This window comes from Epinephelus lanceolatus, chromosome 16 (genome assembly GCF_041903045.1).
Source record: "Epinephelus lanceolatus isolate andai-2023 chromosome 16, ASM4190304v1, whole genome shotgun sequence".
NCBI lineage: Eukaryota > Metazoa > Chordata > Actinopteri > Perciformes > Serranidae > Epinephelus > Epinephelus lanceolatus.
In genome coordinates, this window is record NC_135749.1 from 15365919 (window position 1) to 15388002 (window position 22084).

At 42.0% G+C, this 22084-nt stretch overlaps 3 protein-coding genes and 1 long non-coding RNA gene across 8 annotated transcripts in view; 1 reads left to right on the forward strand and 3 right to left on the reverse strand.

Moving 5' to 3' along the window:
- The window catches only part of hoxa3a (homeobox A3a), an 82131-nt gene that overhangs the window by 9152 nt on the left and 50895 nt on the right, over window positions 1-22084 (reverse strand). The window contains exons 1-2 of one of the 5 annotated variants that reach the window (XM_033637838.2): window positions 15580-15957; window positions 9920-10056 (exon numbers count right to left, since the gene is read on the reverse strand). The exons of 2 other annotated variants lie outside the window; for them this stretch is intronic. The gene's annotated coding sequence lies outside the window, so the exon portion shown is untranslated. Of the gene's footprint in view, window positions 1-1200; window positions 2176-4533; window positions 6080-9919; window positions 10057-15579; window positions 15958-22084 lie in introns of those variants that run through there. 2 more of the 5 variants (XM_033637842.2, XM_033637839.2) reach the window with 2 other exon arrangements.
- Window positions 2462-3475, forward strand: LOC144467448 (uncharacterized). The gene is made up of 3 exons (XR_013493647.1): window positions 2462-2632; window positions 2865-3044; window positions 3198-3475. It is a non-coding gene; the product is annotated as an uncharacterized LOC144467448 (long non-coding RNA).
- On the reverse strand, window positions 6334-9877 carry hoxa4a (homeobox A4a). Its single transcript, XM_033637857.2, has 2 exons — window positions 7992-9877; window positions 6334-7463 (listed from the first exon to the last, which is right to left on the reverse strand). The coding sequence occupies exons 1-2, from the start codon at window positions 8407-8409 to the stop codon at window positions 7135-7137; spliced, it is 747 nt and encodes a 248-aa protein (XP_033493748.1). The 5' UTR covers window positions 8410-9877; the 3' UTR covers window positions 6334-7134.
- On the reverse strand, window positions 16062-22060 carry hoxa5a (homeobox A5a). The gene is made up of 2 exons (XM_033637852.2): window positions 18064-22060; window positions 16062-17422 (listed from the first exon to the last, which is right to left on the reverse strand). The coding sequence occupies exons 1-2, from the start codon at window positions 18647-18649 to the stop codon at window positions 17172-17174; spliced, it is 837 nt and encodes a 278-aa protein (XP_033493743.1). The 5' UTR covers window positions 18650-22060; the 3' UTR covers window positions 16062-17171.

Sequence of the window (22084 nt, forward strand, 5' to 3'; positions counted from 1 at the left end):
GTTTTTACGCGTAAAGCTGTAGGCCTTATTTTAAAAATAAAATACAATAAAAAAACTAACAAAGATCTGCAAAATAGGAAATCTAGTAAAATTCGATACATTAATTTTCAAGATAATATTTAGGTCAATGTTTAGATTTAACAGCAGGCTCCAAGTCTTTGTCTTAAAGTATAAATGTCTTTACAGCTTCGAGGAAGCATGAAATCTGAATTCATTTCAGCATTTTGCACCACAATATTAACCAAAATATTAATTCTCATGAAACACAAGACTATAAAAACTAATAAACAAACTGCATAAATAAAAGCCAATGAACAAAAATCCTCCTCAGACACAAATATCACAAGCAAATATTCCTGCCTATCAGCCTAATATCACTAATAACATAAAAATGGGCCAATGCAAATAACGTGTTTGTTGTTTCCCTGCTGGCTGGTAAGCATTTTCTCCACAAACGGATCGAATAGTCATTAGCTCTCGCGCACCATCTTCCCCAAGTCCCCGCGCCCATAAATCAAGCAGGAGCACCGTGACCTCAGCGCGGCCGCGCGGTCCTGGATGGCACTCCGTCTTCCATTATATCCTCGTTTCCCTTGCGGAGCGACACAACCCCACCGCTTTCCTCGACTTTTTTTTAATGGAGCTCATCTTGATGTATCATTTACACACAAAAAAACCCACGTAAAGACACGAGATGTTTTGTTTTATAGGACCGGTTACACCTTGGAGCGGCCGCGCGCTCTGTTTGGGTTTTTTCTTGGAAGCCAGTATTTAAATGGCCGCTTTATTTACAAAAGCTTATACAGGCCTATTTATCCAAATGGCTGCTCGTGCTATTAAAAACGGGAATATGACAGAAATATATCATTCCTTGCTGCTATATTCTAAGTTTACACAGAAACTAGTAATGGCTTTGATAGTGTTTAGCCTGAGAAGCATAAAATGGAACAAAGCCTGAGACACAGTGGCACAGACAAATCCTTAAATCGTTGCTTGTGTATGTTGTATGTAAATTCTGAAGGCCTATTTATGTTTCGCTTGATTGGCTGTGATAAATCTCAGATATTAACAGATGAATATCGATAGCTTATTGGTACCTGTCTACTTTCTCGCCCTGCAGAAACCCTGGACCCCTATTTAACTGACCTCTGCCTCGCGCAGCAATAACTCACGACAGTAATGAACAATCGGCGGAAATACCTCAAAATAAAATCCATCCTCCCAAAGCTCGGGCTCTGACTCTGTCCGCGTGGAAAAACACATCCGTCCGTGACAGCGGTATAATACATCCACAAACCAGGGATCCTCTCTCTTTCAGTGCGCCTCTCTTTTCTTTTTCTCCCCTCGATAAACAAACTACAAAGCCCGGACTCCCCTCACGGAAAGTGGGGGTAACCCGCATATAATCAGCATCATATGGCCAGACCGGGGCTCCGGTTTTCTTCCCCGTGCCATAACATCGCGCAGTATTATGCGCCCCCGCTCACGTGACGCAACGTCAACTTAAATCCCTTTTATTTGAGCCCGTGAATCATTAATGGAGGCAGTCATTGCCCCTGAGGAGAAACGGATCAGTTTGGAGGGAGAAAAAAGAGGGGTATGTGACACTGCAATGTATCTGGCAGAGGAGCAAGTCTCTCGCAGAGAAGCAGCTTTTCCACGTGTCGCCCATTCAGAGGGAAAGACTGTTCTGTCAGTTTTAAAGTGCCATATATTTGGTGCCTGTTAGCGGCTGAAAGAGCTAATACTGCCTGCATTATGCTGAGTTTCAAGTGCAGCCACAGCTCAGAGCCGGGCTAAAAACCAGAATGTTTGTCACTGCAGCGTGATAATTCGCACTATGTGAGATGGAGAGAGCTTCACCTACCAAATACCATTTAAGAGTGGCATAATGATTACTCATCACTCCAGCTTCTCCTTTCTCTTTACAACACAGTCAGGGCTGTGGAGAGCTTTACTCAATATCGCCCCCCCGTCCACAGTCCCACAGCTTGGGTGTAGTACCACTTAATCAGCATTTGGTCTTCAATCAGCAAAAGCCTGCATGCTGTTGGCCAAATGTGAGGGAAAAAGTCACAATTTACCTGTCCTACATGAGAAGGGTGTGCGTCCCGGTGGTCGTGAGGGGTGCTTGTCAGTCAGCAGTGAGCGGAAAGTGGAGGTGAGGTAACCAAAGAGTGGCTGCTCGACCCCGCTGATCAGTACATGGACCCCCATTCGACCTAAATGCGCTTACGCGTTTCCTATGAGCAGCTGAGTGATGTTAGAAATTACAGGTTTGTGCAAAGGCAGAGTTTTAGAATGGGGGTGGGGATGAACGGCGGCAAAAGTGCCGACTTAGCCATAATCCTGTTGTAGTTCGCCAAAAGCATCATCATATAAACCAGTTGCTATATACAGAGCGTGGCTCGCATGTCATGGTTGATATCTAGCTTCTGACACTCCACGTATCGCCAAAAGCCCAAGCCCGGAAGAGCTTCTCTTCTCTCGGCAGCGTTTGGCGCTTGTTTTTCGTCAACACCGAGCAGCGGGCGTGGAAAAATCCCACCACAACTATTAATCATTCGGGGCGGACATAGACAGCAACCCACTCCCACACCAGCCTTTGTCTTCTCAAACTACAACTTGAGCGGTAAAGTTTTAAAGACAGGGACGGAAGCAGACCAGCTCTTATTAATTCACCTTCAACACTTCTAAAACTGAAGAGAGGAGGAGGAATATTAATGATCAGGGTTAAACAGATTAAGTTTTACGCACAGGTTTTGGGCGCATGACTGAAAAGAAGATTATTTTTCGATGCTTAAACAAAATGTTTTAGTCTGTATTGTGTTATTTTGTCATGTTTTTTGTTCTCAATATTTCAGATGTGGAGCTGTCACCAGTACATGGCTGGACATGACCGTGCACTGGAAGCTAATCCCACGTTGCCTTTCGCCACCGCACCTGAACTTTTTCCTGACCCGGGCAGAGGCATAGAGAGTCGAGTGAGAAGTTATTTGGGGTTCAAAAACAAGGAGAAGATTGAAACCAAAGGCCCTGTGATGGTAGCCTACTTTTCTTTCACTTTTTGTTTCACTTTTTTCCAGACTTGCCCATTGCTCAAAAGTAGTAGTTGATTGATTATGTTTAAAATCTGAAATGTTTTCGCATAAAACAAATGTTTAACACAAATCAAGGCTTCTTATCACTGTCAGCAGAGAGGAGTTAGAGGCGCAGACCTCTGGATGTTAGCCAGACGGCGGTCCATATCTTCCCACAATGTTGACACCCGGAGCTCTTAACAGCCAGGCTTGGGTTACCGATACACTCAGCCGAAGATAACTCTTTCTGCGAGGTTTACATCGGCCAACATCAAGGCTAATGCGAAATTCAACGCCTTAAGCCGACTTGGAGACATCTCTCATGGATGCAGACGGACCAGGACAGCGTAATTGTTTGCGTAAAGGTGCTTGTAATAAAGCTATCTGAAATTTCATGTTGAACTCACTGGCTCTTTTTTATGACTGAAAATGTACATCATATATATATATATATATATATATATATATATATATATATATATATAATAGGCTTTTGTTGAATAGTTGTCAGTTACATTTTGGAGGTAAGTGCAAAATAGTCCATTAATTATAATATATATTATTATTGTACTCATTGTCACATCCCCTCAGGACTTTGTTAATGTTTAACCTGTGTTTAAACTGACAATTGTGTTAACTCTCACTGAAAGGGTCTCTCAAGCAACAGATAAGCCCTCTTCATTGTTACTGTTGTTTAAATACACTGATTTGCAAAATGAACAGTGAAAAGTATTAAATTTAATTATTACAATTAATAACAAATCCACACAAACAGCAACTAATTGTTGCCCATCTTTGAAGGAATGCAGTATTTTTCAGGTAAACTTTGCAAACAAAGGCAGACTGTTGCTTCTTTTCGTTTTTATTCATGTTAAATTTAAGTGACTGTATGACTTCAAACACACAGTTTCAGACGCACCAGGATTTCAGTTTCTTAAACCTCTGCAGCCACATGTGTTGCATCACTTTATTTTTAGCAAACTGGCAATTGTATTTACTCTCATGAAGCATTTATTGGCAAAATGCAAGTGGAATTTTATCATCCTCATTTGTCATGGTTTGAAGATTTTTTTTTAAATGTATGGAAAATTAGACCTGCCCTCTGATATCATATGTACTGAGAGGTCCACAATTACTCAAGGTTCAACTTTGTTTTATACATAACGTTTAAGCACAATATACATCTGATAGATTTATTTTTAATTCAGTTAAAATGTTAATCAGACTGAGAAATATGATTATCTGAGTTTAAAAATAAGCAAATATTGACAGTGAAATTCGCAAGCTTAGAAAGTCTACAGCAATGTATAGCAGGAAATAAACAGACCATATTATAATATACATTTGTATGCGCCAGAAGAGCATGAAACTCCACTTCCGGGATATTCTAGACACATGTTTTTTTTTAAGATCTCCACAAAATTTAAGAGAAAAATCAGCCAGATCTACTCACAAGTCATGACGGTCTGTGTCCAGCGGACAGAGAGTTCTGTCAAGGGAGAAGAGATCTGACTCGCACCCTGCAGAGGATCACTTCAAATGAAAATAAGGCAGATTTTCAGATCTATTTCTGACCCCCGGGGCATTCATTATTCAACAAGTCACGTGAACAGGGCGAATTAAAATTTCAGTACATTGGAAGTGACCTCTATTCGCGAATCAAATGACTTCAAATCTTGTAATTGAACTAGTTGGACTTCTTGGAGTCTGCGCAAAATTGGTGCCAATCAGACTCAACGCCATCTTCTGCACAGCTCCCATGTCTGCAGCAAGTGCTGCACATATATGAGAAGAGGATTTAAGCATTTCTGCAGGATCGTTTTTCTTATGCAGACAAAAAAAGTGTAAGACATACCAACAAGAATAAAACACTGTGGCTGTGTGTCTGTCACTCTGAGGGATTTTACTGTGGGAATTTTGGTGAATGTCACTTTTATCTGATTTAGTATTAAATGCATTGCACACACATCCATTAAGCTATTATTGGCATATATACTGAGCAGAAACCATAAGTGCCAAAACATGTTGAAAATCATACTAAATTACATGAACAATGCCTGCATGTTTCAGCTCATATCTGCCCTTTCTGCGCGAACTGACGGGGTGTTTCTGTGATTTATTGCAGAGGAGCTGTCCCTAAGAATAATTTTGGGAAAATTCATGGCACAGATTCACACCTAAACGCCATTTTTGTTTCCGCGCTGTCTCTGGGTAAATCTTAAATGAGAAGAAAAAGCTCGCGGAGGTCTCGGCGCTGATGTATGGTCTGAACATTGTGTGTGTCGAAAGGTCAGGGGTCAGAAGAAGTGCTCTGAGCCGGTGATTGGCCAGAGCCGGCTGTGTCCCCTGGTTGAACTCTCTATTGTTTGGATGTAGCAGGTAATGACCAACACTCACACTCTGGTGCACTGAGGTTGGCTGAGATCTCCTTAAAATGGCAAGTGAGAACAATATGCGTGGCCGGATACATTTAACAATTTGGGGTTGGTTTGATTCCCGTGTCAGTAGCAAAGCCTGCAACACTGCAGCAGCTGATATCTGCCTGCTAAATTCCAGCCACATCTTATCTTTATCCACGAAAATGTGCATGACATTCATGCACATTTTACGGATTAGAATCTCAGCCAGTTGAGCATTTAAAAGACATAATTTAGTCAGACACATCATCTCTTTTTTACGCAATGTGCTGCAGATGGGGATACGTTTTGTAAGACATACTTCATTCTGAACAGGTTACACACCTTAAACACCTGAAAATGTTAGAACTGTTTCCCTCTGTGCAAGTCTTACTTTAAGAGAAACTCCGCAACTTTACGCACGGATTAGAAAATGAATCATGTCTGCAAATACTATCAAATATAGCAAATTATTTTTGGTCTATTTCAATAAAGTAAAAAATACATAAGAGACACATTAAAAAGAATTATGAAGGTGTGGCGCATTAAATTATCCAGTGCTCGGACACACTATCACACTTTTACGCACGCATCTCCAAACACTGAATTACTGATTTAAAAGCATAAAATAGAAGTTCTGAAATAAATCTGTTTCCATGTACTGAGGTGAAAACAAGCATCATAAAAATAAAATGTTTCAGGATGAAAATAAAATCCACAAATTATGAAAATAATTTTTAAAAACGAGGCACCTATAAATTCATTTGGCACGTTAATACGCGCGGCTTTAAAAATACATGTTGCGCTCAAATCAAATCAGTGTTTGCAGTGACAAAATATCCAAAGCCAAGTCAGCCTTATAAGTGAAGTACATATTTATTTCACAGGGACAGACTGAGCCTACACTAGCCTACATTACAACGGTCATTACTGAGACAACACATACAAATATTCACAGTTTAGAACACAGCACAACATGGGACGGACTAGCACAAATAAACCTAGACCTTACAACACCAACGAACATAATTCTACATGACGAAATGCTTCTCTTATTGTGCCTTCATTATGATTTGCCTATGTACATTAAAATGTGAAAGTCACCTGGACTACATTCAACAGTAAACCAACCCACTCAAACGCACAAACTACACTGTTACTCTTACTGATGCCATTCCTCTAAAACTGCCGTCTGGTTTTCTAACAGGCATCTAGAGTCTCGCTAAATATCTTTCAAGTATATTAGAGCTTTCCATGAGCAATAAAAAAAGGAAAAAAAAAAATACCCAAAGAGAACATAGAAAAATGAGTTCAAACTTACTTTTACCTCACTCAGTTTTAACTGTAATGATACATTTTGATCCAAGTCCTACGTCTGAATGTGCGTTATCCTTCTTTAATAATAATAAACAAATATATAAACACTTCAGTTGCCACCGTGGCAATTAAAGGTGAATTTCAAGCTTATATGAAGAGGGCGAGGACGACCGGACAGGGAGAGGGTATAGGACGTGACAGGGGCCCAATGGCAGAGGCAAGGTGAAAGAGATAACACCATGTGTGTAAAATACTGAGAATCGGTCCATCAAATTCCACTTGTGATATTTGCCATCTCAGTCTGGATTGGGTTCTTTTGTGGGATGGGGTTCATTCAATCACTATAGACCTGCGGTGCACGGCGTGGGGACAAGCTGCTGGCCTGTTTTGATCTGCTGCTGCTGGGCCCCCGTGGCTGAGGACGAGGCCGAGCTCGAGGAGCGGATCTTGGTGTTGGGAAGCTTGTGCTCCTTCTTCCACTTCATCCTCCGGTTCTGAAACCAGATCTTGACCTGGCGCTCGGACAGACACATGGTGTGCGCAATCTCCACCCGCCTGCGCCGGGTCAGGTACCGGTTGAAGTGGAACTCCTTCTCCAGCTCCAGAGCCTGCTGGCGGGTGTAGGCAGTGCGGGACCTCTTGGGCACTCCTCCATTGTAATTGGGATTGACTGGAGGGGGGAAAAAAGCCATACACAGGCAAGCAAGCAGGTGTTACACGCAGGCTGATAGCGTTTATTCCAAACCTATAGTCCCTCCACTGGACACATTACACGGTTAAAAAAAGCATAACATTTCTGGGTTTGGTGGGAAATCACAGCCGCTGTGTTTGTTTTACTCTCTGCCTTGAATCAGTTTATGGACATGACCTTAATGTGGAGATGCGGAGTGTACAAGCACTCGCATCCAGGGACATATCAAGCTTAGAAATGATTAACAAAACAGCGGGGTTGGATATTACAGTTTGGCTCGGCTCCAGTGGTGGAGGTAGTTTGGGTTAAAAAGCAACAAAGGCACATGGCCCCGACAGACGAACACAGGCAATAAAATTTACGAGGGTCCTTAATTACCGACCCTGCTGCTCGATAGTCGTAAATTGCTGTTGTAAGGGCTGCTACTAGTGCTGCCTCAATAGGCTTGCGTGTGTTCCAGTGGTTGTTTCTCAGTGGTTCTGCTATTTAACCGTGACGATAACTCACCGTTGCTAACGTGGACCTTTTTCATCCAAGGATAGACCACCGGCTCCTTGCCCTTCGCTACGCCGGGATATACCTCACTGGCGAGGCTGCAGTCTTTGCTGGCATTTGCCCCTGCGCCACCGTCTGGGGCCACGGTGAGGCGAGGACCGTGGCTCTGTGGAACCGGTTGCGGCTGTGCGTGGTGCCCGTCGCCGAAATCATCGAGTCCAGTGGCGGGGACGTTACCGTAATCGTAGCCCGATTCTGTGTAGTTTGACCTCGGATAGGATGGCTCGTCGTGATGGGGAAAACCCGTATCTTTTGGCCGCTCGTAGTAATCACCAGGGTTGGGGATGTATCCGCTCTGCTGATATTCGTCGCATGGAGGAAAGGAAGGCTCGATATAGTTGGAGTTTATCAAGTAGGAACTCATGGTCATTAATTTGTGAAGTGCAACAATACTAATTTTTATCGCGCTGTCGTTTTTCTGATCTCCACAAAACCCTCCTACTCCCTGTCAAATGTACAAAGTTGCCTGGTCACGTGTGAAGCGCCACCAATCACCGCGTGTCCTGTGGGCATCATGTAAACAGGAACCAATGGAAAGCATGGCATTGGTACCACCAACACTGCTCGGACTGGCTTACGTTGATGTTTTCCTTATTAAATCACAGTATATAAAGCAAAACCAATCACCTAAGTTGTTTACTGCACGGGGCCAAACTTATGTGGGTGAGGCTTGTCTGCATGTGAAAAAATCCTCCTCCTCTGAAACAGAAAGTGGACGTGAAATTCAAGCCCTGACATTATAAAGGTTATCACAAACAAAAGGCTGTTACTAACAGAGGAGAGAATATCGGATGTTTCAGTTTGCAACATGTTGAATCCTGATAAAGAGACGAAAAGAGAAATAAAAAGAAACCACGCCAGCACAAGGGGGCAAATTGTAATGTTGCATATCAGCCTATTCAAATGATCGAAAAAGACAAGCTTCCTGCATGCACTGACGAGCCGCTGCTCTGCGGACACACAAGCCTGCATATAAAGCATATGACTTGTGCATCAGTAAAACCTGGTGAATACTCGCTTATGACACTCACACACACACACACTCATATATATAAACAACAGAAAACACCCATATCTCACGCTGCACACCTGCGTGCATGCACAAGGCCACTTTTTCTTCATTTCACGAGCACAAATGTGAAAACGTTTGTTTTCTGCAATCTGCAAAGACAAAGCAATAATTTAAGCTTTTTTTATTTTTGCTCTGTGTATGCACCACATGAAAGTTATCCGGCACTGATCGCACGGCCATCACGTATTATCAGCTCTCCCGTGTTAACTGCCACTGAAAAGCAACACCCAAACACTGCACAGCCACTTGCAGTACATGTTGTACCTTTCATTATAGCCCCATGCCAAACCAAAGCATGGGATTTTTTTTCTTTGACCAGCATAGACCTCTTACAGTAAGACATGCCAGATTTGCTCTGCACACACATAATCTCACATCCAGTGCAATTTTCCAATTCTGATGGAATTTGGAAATGTATAAAAAAAAGCTTTTCCACAGACAATTTTCCAACATTTCAATACAATTCTGCAATATTTTAATATGCTGAGAGCGTGCACTGTACCTCCTGCAGCAACACTTTACTGTAAGGCTAAGATAACAAGTTGTCATGTGTTGTAACTATGAAAATATGCTTTGAATAGAGGAGTACTAAAAGTTTAAATGAAAGGGGAAATATTCCACTGTACATTGATTTATAATAATAAAACAAGCAACATTTAATATTATTACAGGAGGGGAAAAATCCACAAATTTATGATCATACTTTGTCAGACTCCTGTATAATTAAATATTATTACAAATGGTTTTTTGTTTTTTTTGTTTGTTTTTTTTAAATGGCATGTTTCTAGAAAATATAAAAGTCTCTGACCGTGCTCCCCGCCATCAGCCATCACGTCCAGGTCCTGTTTCCTCTCCATGTCCGAGGTGCCACACTGTATCTGTGTCCCATGAAGATGCAGCAGCTCTTCACAAAGCTCATCCACACTGTCCACGTCAACAAGGCCTCTGCACAGAGAAACAAGAGGCCAAACTTCGGAAATATTGAAAGCTTTCTTTTCAATGCTTTTTTTCCTTTCTTTTTTTCTGGTCCCCTCCTATTCTATTCGCTCCTTCTAAACAGAGATAACTTCTGCCTGACCCCAAAGTGACACCGTTTCCATTTTGTTTCTGATTAATCTTGCCCATTGACAGTCTTTGTTAAACAACAAGGCGTGCCCCCTCTTTCCAAAGAGGCGACATTTTCATATCTGTTAGACGCGGTGACCTGGGGTTCACCCCGGACTTGGACTTCAGTTTTGCAGGGGTCTGTTCAGCTCTGGGGAGTTGGGGGAGCACTTAGCGTGGGTCAGCACCCAGCATGGTCCCCGAAGGATTTTAAAAATGTGCAAAAGACTTCAAACTATCGAGAAAATCACACGCCGAGGTATGATTTAGAATATGTGGAATAGGGGATAGTGCAGCTACAGAGATCTGCTGCACATGGCCTCATACATTTGATATGAGATTTTTTTTCTGAGCTCCATTTTTGGATGCAGTCGGCTTAAAACAGGTGACTTTTTTCCCACAGCAACCAAAGGCAGGCCTCACTTTTTGCTCTTCAAAACCCTGCTATGTTTTTTCATGTGAGCACACTGTTGCTGTAAGGCAGAGCTGCTGCTATCTTGTGTATCTTACAGGCTCTCTCGCACCTAACTCATTGTAAATGGCAGCTGATGTGCTTTCCGCCATATATCCACTGTATCCGTATGGCCGAGAGACCACCTGAGAGGCAATATGTCAACATAATGTCAGCGGTAAGACGACTTCACATCATATCTAAATTTACAGTCTGCTGCCATTCTATTATATATAGGTGCTGTATAAATATAGGCCAGATCAGCTCGGCTATTATCCACTTACTCCATTTTTGCAGGTCATTCTACTTGTTGCTACTTTTTTTTTCTTTAATGTCTCAGCTGTGAATAACTTCATTAAACATATTATCATGATTCAAGAATCCGATTCAGTGCTGCAGAGAAGTATTTTAGATAACAGTCCAGGTAATACCTCCGTTATCTGGTGCACAGGCCTGCAAGGTGCGGTTGTATGTCTGAGTGCAATAAAGCATCTGGAAAACTCTCCAACAATGCAGCAAAATATAATAGGATAATAATCATCCAATTGACCATTGGAGTAAAAGGCAGCATTTGGAAACTATGTTACACTATCTAAGTAATTTTCCACAAAATTTAAACACCCATTTTGCTCTTAATGTGAATAAAAACGGTTACAGCTCTGTGTTGGAGATTTTATTTTAGGACTAAATAATCTAACAGCCAGATCACGGTGTTCCCTTTCAGTGCATATACTGCGAGGTGAAGGTCTATTTAACCAATATACATCATGCTGACAGTTTACTGTAAATTTAGATTATCAGAGAAGTGCTGTGACGATGGTGACAGATTGCAGATGGCTCCCACAAGGTCTCTCGTCTATACGGAGCTCTGGCGGCGGGGTATAAAAAAATCCTCTCTGCATTCAAGATGTGCCAAGGATTCGGGCCAGAAAACACCTTTCATGCCTTTATGGAAATATTTTGATATTGGTAAACGCTCATAATAAAATCTTTTTTATACAATGTGTCACGTGTGGTGGTCCTTTCCAGCACTTTACAGAAAAGACTGGCAACAGAGCGAGCGTTCACAATAACTGAGAGTACTCACAGCTGCAAACTTTGATTAGACCACTAACGTAGTGACCTTCAAGCCTTCAAACAAATTGAAAGAGGCGAACAAAAGCAGTTACATTCTTTGGAAAGTGCATGGATAACTTCCCTATTCCTCTAAGTACAGAAGCTGTTATAATTGAAAGTACTGAGCTGAATATTTCAAACAAGAATGATAAAACTGATGTCTCCAAAACGCAAAAACTAGAGCGTCTCACTGAGGTAAATCACAGATAGATTAAAAAGTTGAATGAGTCGGATTGTGCACTTTAAGGTGAGTTAACAATCGGGCCACCAACGTTTGAATTAAATCAATTGAAAGCATGTGAAATGATGCTTTCTGTTAAATTATCTAGCTTAATTTTAAAAAGTGTGTATGAAATAATAACCCTCAGCGCTGTGGCTTTGGATGAACGCACTTGCAGCCTTTCGGGTGGGTTCAATTCTCTATTGATCTGTGAGCTTACTTTTAAATCCAATGAACAAAGTTGTTCTGAACAAACGACTCACCTTCTTTAAATTTAGTTGAACGTTGTTGAGACATTTTAACACTTTTGATAGTACAAAACATCTATTTGTGCCGCACGCTGTGTGTTGTGCGTCTATAACTGTTATATTACTAAGAATAAAATAAGATTTTGCAAGATTCTACATTGAAGTGTTTATTTTCTCTGGCTTTAACGTTAAGATGGCAACAAAAAGTTGATAAAATCGAAAGTGGCACTGTTTTATTGGTCATTTTTAATCAAATGGATCTCATATTCTATATTTTTTTATTCTGATTTAAACTGAAAATGCAAATGTTTTTGTGTGTTGCGTTGCCGACTACGTGTAAGAAGTTGTGCGCCTTAGCCGAGACTCATTTTTAAGCTTTTTCAGCATTATATCCATAAAATAATTTTGTTTTCCCGCCAGTTCGAGTTTATCAGCCATGTTTATTTACTTCTTTTTTTCACTGGGCCTTCACATCTACAACCAAAGTGCTTTATGAAGTGGCTGCGTTCTTCTTCCAAAGCGGTTAAATAGGCCCAGTAAAAAAAAATAAGGATAAAATAAACTACATCTTTTTTATATATATTGCAACAAAAAGAAAAAATTTTAAAGCTTTCCATCTCTGAGTCAAAAAAACATCTGTGACATTTCTGTTTTCTTAAAAGGCTTCTATTCAGCGGATCAGGAAGAGAGGGGCTAAATGTTTTTTAAGGGGTCCGGGGGCTCAATTTGGGGGCTGTGGGCCTTCCCATTACCCTGTGACCGGGTCGAGAGTATCAATCCTCAAAATGCAAATTTTGCCCTCGTCCCTAAACATATCAAATGCAATTTATTCAAAGGAAATTCACCAATCAACCGCCCTAATAAAACGCCAGCTACTCAATCTTGTTGCAGGGGACGGGTGGGGGGTCCCCTCCCCCGGTCCCAAACGCGAGGTCACCGCGCTTTCAGGGTTCACCTGGAGTGCACCGTGCAACATATGTAATTCAAAGCTATTCTGTCTTTTGTGTGGAGAGTCAAGATCGCTATTATAAGGCTGGCATCAAGCTCCGAGTGAACAGATGACGGAGACTTGTTCAGCGCGTAAACTTTTGACCCCAATTTTTCCTCCTCTTCTGCAGCTATCTCGCTCTCATCTGTCCCAGCCCAGTGAGATATCTGCCCCTCTCGAAACGAAAAATTGATTTGAACAATGTGTATATCTCTTGCCATCGCGATGATCATTTTCGCAAATTTCATAATTAGAGAAGATGCCAGCACAAGACCTGAAATGCAATTGTGGCTTTATGATGTTTCCAAAGAGGGAGTGAAAAGATAAATCCAATAGGCTCCCACTCAAGACTAATAGGGCCGTAAAATATGCAAATCATTCATTAGCGTTATAGAGCAACCAAAGCAGCCAAAAGTCTTTGTTGGAGGCAACACTTAAAGTTAGACTCCCCCTCTCTCTTCACACACTCCTTTCCTCCAGTGTAAGGATGTTACCACGGGCTCTGTGTCCCTCGGTAAATTCATTTATACGCATTATGCTTATAGGCAACGCCAAGCAAACGTGTCATTAACGTGAAGGCGCGTGTGCGCGCGGTACCGTGGATGTGTGAGTGGTTTCCCTCTCTTCATACAGCAGGGTGACAGTGAACTTGGCCTAAAGCGAGCTCTGCTGGTGGCTCTGAGAGGATGCAGATTTATCTTGGTGCTGTGGCTGACCTCCAGATGAACCTACAGCGCTCCTCTCTCTCTTTCTCCCTCTGCCTGGCAGTATGCCGCACATGGGGCCCTGTCGAAATTTCTCCATTTGAAATATTGGCAAGGGTTTTAATTTCCAAATAGCCGCACTATCAGAGTGTCCTGTTGTATTTTCAGCGTGTCGAAAATCCAACTGGAAAGAGTGTAAATCCCGTGTTTTGTTAAGATGGTGACTTCATTACGAAACATCGCGTAAAAATTGTTCAGCAATAAACAAATGGATATCAGCAGTATGGTTTCAATTATTCTCCTATTTTGAAACCCCAAAATGTTATTAATTGTTGGATTATTAAAAAAGAAAGAAAAAAATAAATACATTTCGGGAGTTCCTCCTCATCTGGCCAGAATTTTCAAAAGGAGGCCAGATTTTAAAGTCCACTCCAGCATTGGTTAAAAAAGGGATTTAAAAAGCTATTTAAAGTGATGAATACATTTATTTATTGGCAGAAATAACATGTAATTATTTTAGACGGAGTGGTGTAGGCCTCTGAACCCAATATAAAACTTGCTATTTAGGTTGGCTGACGGACAATATTGCAAATCCGCCCAGGCAACAACTTTAGGAAAGCTGCATGGATATTTGCAAGTTTGTTTGTTGCCAAAAACTCACACGATTCAAACAGCGATACCCATCCAAAAAAGTTGGATGTTTTCATATTTGGCCTGGAAATTTCAAACTGGAAACGGCGCATCGAGTCACACACTCTTTGGTTGAAAAAAAAACACACAGGGGTGTAAAAAGAAAAACACCAACGCGTCCAAAAAATGAGTTAAAAAAATAGATATACATATTCCCCATTATCAGTCCATGATTTTAAGGGATCAGGGTCCACTGGTGGCCGCTTTCGCCCCGGCACTGATCGGACAAGAGGTCACCACAAAGAGAGAGTGACTTTTAAGAGGTCATCTGAACTTTTCAACCCCAAACACAAAACGATGAGCTGACACAAAACGGAATTCCTTTTCAACCGTCTCCCTGTTGCTGTTTGTTCCCATGTTGTGTTTACTTGACACTGTTTACAGCCCATCCTAAAGCCATGAGCAGTGCCAACATGTGGAGCGCAGCGCTCAGCAAAACAACTGCAACTTTTTTTTCCCCCAGGATCATGGACCTCCAACTTCCAAAAGTCATCAGCACATACAGAACCCAATCAAACGTCGCTAGCTGTAAAGCTGTAGGCCTGCATTAGCGCTTAACTTTATCAAGGAAATCTCCACACTCCACACATCCCTTGGAAACTTTCTGGTTCACGGTCTGTGAATCCTCCAATGTAATAAAACGACAACAACTAGAAGTTTGTGGGGGTGGAAATGGACACAGAGATAATTATCCAACATGTAAAAATGGATTATGAGTTACACCACAGATGGAGGGAAACAAGTTACACGGGGAAGGAAGCAATTAAATAGCCATGAGCCGGACCCAACCCTGCGCAACATCTGCCGAGACCAGTATTCAGCGCTGCACAACTGACAAATTAGTGTAATGGACTAATAGGGACAGATAGAGGGAGCGAATACAATAATATGGCTGTTTAACACAGGCTGGCTGTTCTCGGGCTACCGGATAGTCTGCAGAAACTTACCCAGAGACGCGGTCCTCTTCCTGGAGAGCGTCCGGTCCATACTGAGGCAGACTGAGCAATAGAGACGGGCTGTACCGGTCAAGTAACACTTACAGCCTGCAAAGAGAGAGTCAGACGAAGCCTCGCCGTCAGTGCGATTATATGTTATGTGCAATATACTGTCAACTCCCCAAAACCATAAAACTTACTTTAATGGCTACCACGTGACCGTTTATGGCCAGTGAGCCTATCTGGCCGCGCTCCGGATGATTTTTACGATCTAATTCATAGACAAAACCCCCCATTCATTTAGCACCCAAATGTCAGAGAGCCAGAATCGGCCCTAATAAAGTTTACAGCTTGAAAAGTCGAGCTGATTCTCCGGGAATAGCCCAGGAGTCTGTGCGCAAAGGGGACGCCCGGCCACTGGAGCCGGTGAGTGGCCAAGGACCCCAAAGCCCCCCGCTCCACATGCAGCAAGGTGAGTAAAACATGAAGCTTTCATTCAAGGGGACCTGTTGAATTCAAGGATTTAACTCGAGTAAACAATTTTTGTCAGCTCATACAGGTGACCTCAAGATTTTAGACCAGACAACAAACTCTGACTCCTCTCTTCCATGACGCAGCGTGGCGAAGGCGTAAACGGATCTTTGGATATATATTTTCTGTTTTACAAAAACGTACACTGTGATGTTGCCGTTCCAGTAGAAATTTTATTATAATGGCCATCATCATCGTCATCATCATCATTATTATTATAGTATATTCTTGACTTCCAGTCTTTGAAAAACATTTACAAAAAGCTAATCACGATGGAGTTATACACATAGGCAATGAAATTTACTGTGGGGACCCTCCACATTAAAACAGTTAAAGAAAACAAAGACAAAACACGTTTTTTTTACTAAGATGTTGCGACCAGGTGAAAAACACAAACAGAAGCTCCTGCAAGAAAGAAAAAAAAAGATGCAAGGCACAGCTACTGTACATACAAGACTGAGTCGGCACTTCTGTCCATACATGTGTTCACAACGCATACAATAACCATACAAGGCTCACTGCTGGCTCTACTTTTGGAAGCAAGTTATCTGACAAGTTGGTACAATACATCAAACAAATAAATACATACATATACAGTACATACATAGAAAACGAAGGCTAAACACCAAGGCAGCTCAACCTCAACCCTCTATTCATTAGGCTGGTATTGTTCTGAGTGCATCACACAACTTTTTACTGGGTTTATTTGCGGTAGGTAGGTAGCATTTCAAGCTTTGACGTTTTTATTTTTTCGTCTGAACAAGAAATAATTTAAACAAACATTTATTATGTTGCTTTTTCTACTAAATCTAGACAGAACTGTACATAATGCATTTTTTACTCACATAAGCATTACCACGGTGGAAATAAAAAGGAAATAATATTAAGGAATATAATGGGACGGTTGTTGGACATACAGTGGGGCTCAGGTGGGGTGTCCCCTTCCCCGCGCACAGCCCCGGTCACAAGTCTCTGCGCTTTTTTGAAGTAGGAGGAAGGGGAAGTTGATATGACAATCTTTGTTTTATTTTTTTGTATATAGTGCTCGCTATGAGGGGCAGATGAGTTGAATATCAAGGCCTGTAGCCTCCCCCGCCTGCAGCCGCCATGTTCATGCTCTTCAGCTTGTTGTCTTTCTTCCACTTCATCCTGCGGTTCTGAAACCAGATTTTGATCTGTCTCTCTGAGAGGCAGAGGGCATGGGCTATCTCGATCCTCCGCCTGCGGGTCAGGTACCGGTTGAAGTGGAACTCCTTCTCCAGCTCCAGGGTCTGGTACCGGGTGTATGCAGTCCTGGCTCTCTTTCCTTCTGGTCCTGACAAATCTTGTACAGAAAGACAAAGAGGAAAATACATGAGATACAGCGGATTTAATTATGATAATAAAAAAAAGATGCAGTCAGTGCAGGAACTTTTTTTTGCTACATATCTCGCATTTTTTCCCCCATACTGTCTGTTTGGTTTCTGCACACGAAGTTGGCACAAGGCTAAGTTACACACGAGGCTTAAAAGATCACCAAATTATTCCAAACAACCAAGCAAAGTAAGAAACACACCTTTTCAACTGCACCTTGCGAAAAGGAATTTACATACTAAACTGATATAAAATTGGGGCCATTTGATCTTAAAAAATACAGTATAATAAAGAATATCCTGTAGATATATAATACATGTTCAACTAACTTAAACCTCATATGATAATATGTTAGAGTACGCCGTACCTGGTCTGTGTTGACAGCACTAAAAAGCAGTAGGCTAATACACCAAACAGGTGAGAGGCGCATATGGCGCCGTGAGCCCCTTTGCAAAGTAAATATATTTAATACTAAAATGGTCTTATTCAGGCCTGTTCTGCTTGTAGTTTAAAAGTCTGAATAAATATAAACATGATTACACCTTATCCAAACAACAACATTATGCCAGGTCTCCAAAATCAATACAAGATCATTAAAAAAAAGCAGTTTACCATGATTTATATGTAGTTTTCTCATCCACGGATATATCTGAGGCTGTGTTGACTCCGTGACATTTTGTGGAGTTGTTGGTGTGCTTCCCGCAGGCTTCTCTTCCTCGAGGGGAGAAGCTTTGGACACACAGTCCCGACTGAGCAGCAGCGTGCCTCCGTTCGAGCTCGAGCACGGGGTAGAGCACGGGGTCGTTATAGAGTTTTTCACTGCTCGGTGTTGAGACTGAGTCTCGGTGACCGGGGACGAGCTGGCGACCGAGGAGCACGGTAGAGGGTCAGGTGTTGGCGATAGAGACGATGTCCCGGTGCTGCTGGCGGACTGGGTGTACCTGACCGGCTCCACCGAGGGTGTTGTCGCCGCTGAGGAGTAGCCCGGTGTCCGCTCGTTGCCCACAAAGTGTCCGGTACTCGTCCGCCCGACTGTTAGGTCCATCCCGTTGTAGCCATAGCCATACCTGCTGGAATGCATGGCTGTTGAGTCTCTGTATTGCTCGTTTGCCGTATTATGGTCTCCATAATTATGTAACTGGAAGTCCGCGCCATTGGGATAGCGACCGCAGAATGAGTTCACAAAATAGGAGCTCATTTGTTGACAATTCCACCGTTTGCTCGTTGTAGGTATTGTTGTTGTTTTTTATTGTTTTAGAGGTAAAATAGCATAAACCTGTGTGCTTGATTTGTGGCTCTTATGGTTTAGCGCGTCCTATAGCACCCTTGCACAATTTATGATGAATTATGGAAATGAGTGGGACCATGGACTTGATTCTCTCTTACGTAGGCACCCAAATATGGGGTACGGCGGAGTATCACGTGCTTTTGTTGACCAGTCGTAAATCCTGCTTGGTGACCTCCAGAGGTAAACTCGTGCACGGAGGAAATACTGGGTGGGATGTGAAGGGCGCGCGCCTCCATGCGCTCGTGGCTAGGGCAAGCTCTGAGCCACGGTTTGGGTGTTTTGAATTGTCGTGGTGCGCCATCCTCTGGCTCAACTGTTGCACTGCCTGTCTGCGGTGCTTTCTGAGGCGTGGGCTCCACACGGGGTCATTCAGAGGTTAACGACCATTGCGGCAAAAACCAACGGGCTCCTAAACAATATAACAAGTGACATGCTGAGAGTGCAATCTCTGCGAGGATAGTGTACAGAAATAATTCGATCAGAATCTGTTATGCATGTTATGATAGGCGATGAGTGCAAATAGTGTGCGCACTTAATAGAATAAAAGCCCATTTAAAACAGGACTGCTTTTTCACAGTTTTTCTAATGATCATAAAACAACTGAAGGTCCGTCAATGTGGGGAAAGACTGATGAATAAATGTTTTGCGTAAAGATAAAAGCATCACATTGTGGGATAATAACAGAGACTCCCATTCAAGGCCTGTCTTTTAACAGTGAAGAATTGATAACTTTAAATATAAGCTACATATGAAGACACGTTACTGTCAACTTTACACTGGTTAAAATATAACGATTTACACAATAAGCCCTCAGATGATTTTATAAGCTCGTCGCATGTAACCCGACTTTATTACGCCTCCGTTTTAAGGCGAATCATCGTTCACATTGACTTTTAAATAGTCAATATATTATCAAATTGCATATGTATTATTTGTATGTTTGTGAGGTATCAACACAAGATCGAGAGCAACATAAAATCCCTTTTCTATAGGCAGCTACCCAGAGTGGAGTTTTGTACAGTCACTCTGCAATTTAAAGACACAAAAGAGACGAAATTCACAAATATTGAAAAAGGAAATATTCGAGCGATTATTGGATAAATTGAAACCAATCCATTTGAAATGTTTAATGTAAAATAACCACAATGTTCAGACAATAATTCATATTTTTAGTTTCTGCATTGTGCTGTGAGTTATTTGTATTCACTGGGTTACAAAGCAGTAGCGTCCTTTGTTTTTACTTTTATTATATCTTCCACTTTTTCAAAAATAAAAATATAGCCTCGACTATTGTGTGTGATATAACAGTTTTAAAAAAGTAAAACGATTGTCTGATGGATGGATGAAATACAATGCAGCACAGACAAAGTAAAAACGATTGATTCTCGCTTTTAAAAACTACTTTAGCATTTTAGTTTTAAGGGGAAACGTTGCCTACGAAACAAAAAAAATCTCTCTCCACCTTTGACTGTAATCTGGCCAATGCACTTATTAAAAAGTGTAAATCAACTATCCACTGTTCATGTTAATTCTGAGCAGGAATAGAAAAACTGGAGACCCGCATAGAGCCCGGCACGGACTCTACAGAGGCATGACGCCTCGTCCTGCGCTCTCCGTTTGGTTTTCTCCTTGTGGAATTTTTATGGCACCTTCGAGTCTCCAAGGCAGCGACTTGTCCTCTGCTTTCCCCCACGTGCTATTTCCCCAGAGCAGCCCCTTTACCCAGCACAAGCCCAATCATGTGTTACTGACAAAAACAGCGAGATATAGATTATTTATTCGGTCCCAGGTATGTGCGCCCTTTGCGGTAACAGACCCTGAGCCAGAAGGCACGATGTGAGGAAGGGTGAACACCGGGCTCCCACATCCAGTGGGCCCATACTAAGAGAAGACCTACGCAGTGTGTGTGTGTTTGTGTTGGCTAAACAGTCATGCTCTAGCAGCTGATTTATGGCTGGCCAATGGCAACAAAGTTCCCACGAAAATTATTTCCCCCGAGTCGAGCCAGGGACACACCCAGGAACTAAATAAGGACCAAAAGAAAGGAGATGAAAGAACTGAGTGCGCACTGGTGTCAAACATGTCGAGCTGGGAGCAAGGGGGCCACTGCTGCAGGAAAACAGGAGGGCAGTGCACTCTGCAGGCACCCTCACACATTGGCACTCGTGAGACTAAGAGAATACATTTAAAATCTTATATCTTAATCCAAGAATATCATTACGCAAGACTAGAACGTCTAAAACTCACAGTGGTCACAATAAGGATAGTTATGACATTTTATGAAATGCATAAGCGGTGCAATTCTCAACCAAATAGCAGCAGACGCACTCTTTTCCACCAGAAAGAACAGCAGTCAAAACATACACAGCAACGTTAATGTGAAACATATTTTTGCACAAAAAGCCGGGAGTAGAATAATGTCATAAGCAGGTATGGGACATGCAAAATTGAAAACTGACACAATATTGGATTCATGTGACTGTACATTCCCTTTTGCACGAGTGATATCTTGCAAAAACATCTGCTTTGCATTCAAATCTTCAGAAGTTGGTTGCTCGACCGACGCATAATTTATTGCACGAAACAAATCACTGCAGTGTCTCAACACAGGCTCACTAAGTGCATGTTTAGCAACACCGTTAACAACATCGACGTGCGAAAACAGAGTATAAATAATGAATTTTTTTACTTTTCTAAATTCAATTGATAATTACATTCTTGCTGCTCAATTAAAGGTCATCCTGACGTAAAAATAACCCTGCTTTGTTCACTGAAAAATAGCCTGTTTATCAATTCAGCGCACGATGATTCGAGGCCTGCGTGTATTCATAGCAGCACACAAAAATTTAAAGCATTATGCATGGACACACAAGTAGAAATAGAGGTCGACATGTCTGTCCAATGTGCACCGCAGGACATTTGCAGCAAAAACAGACCGAGCTGCAACCAGAAATACCCCCACTGTCTCCACAGGAGGGCGTCAAAGAGCTCATCTTTTGGCCACCATCCACCCAATGAATTTTGCAGCCGAAAGCCCATCCCCATTCAAATCCAACAACAAACAAATAATATCTTGACAACATGCAAAAGCCAGCAGCACTGTTGTCACGGGTTATCTCATGCGGGCTGATGACACTGACCACGTAGCATATGCCTTTTAAATCACAATAAAATAAACTGGAACAGGAAACCATTTCTCCCACATGATTTTAAACCTCTGGATATCTACACAGGAAGCAAATAAGGTGGAATGCTTCGACAAAGAACTGGTTGTTGTTTGCTTGACTTGTTTGTCATGCAAATTCATAACAGGGCAAACACATAGACAAGTTTCAATTGCCTTAC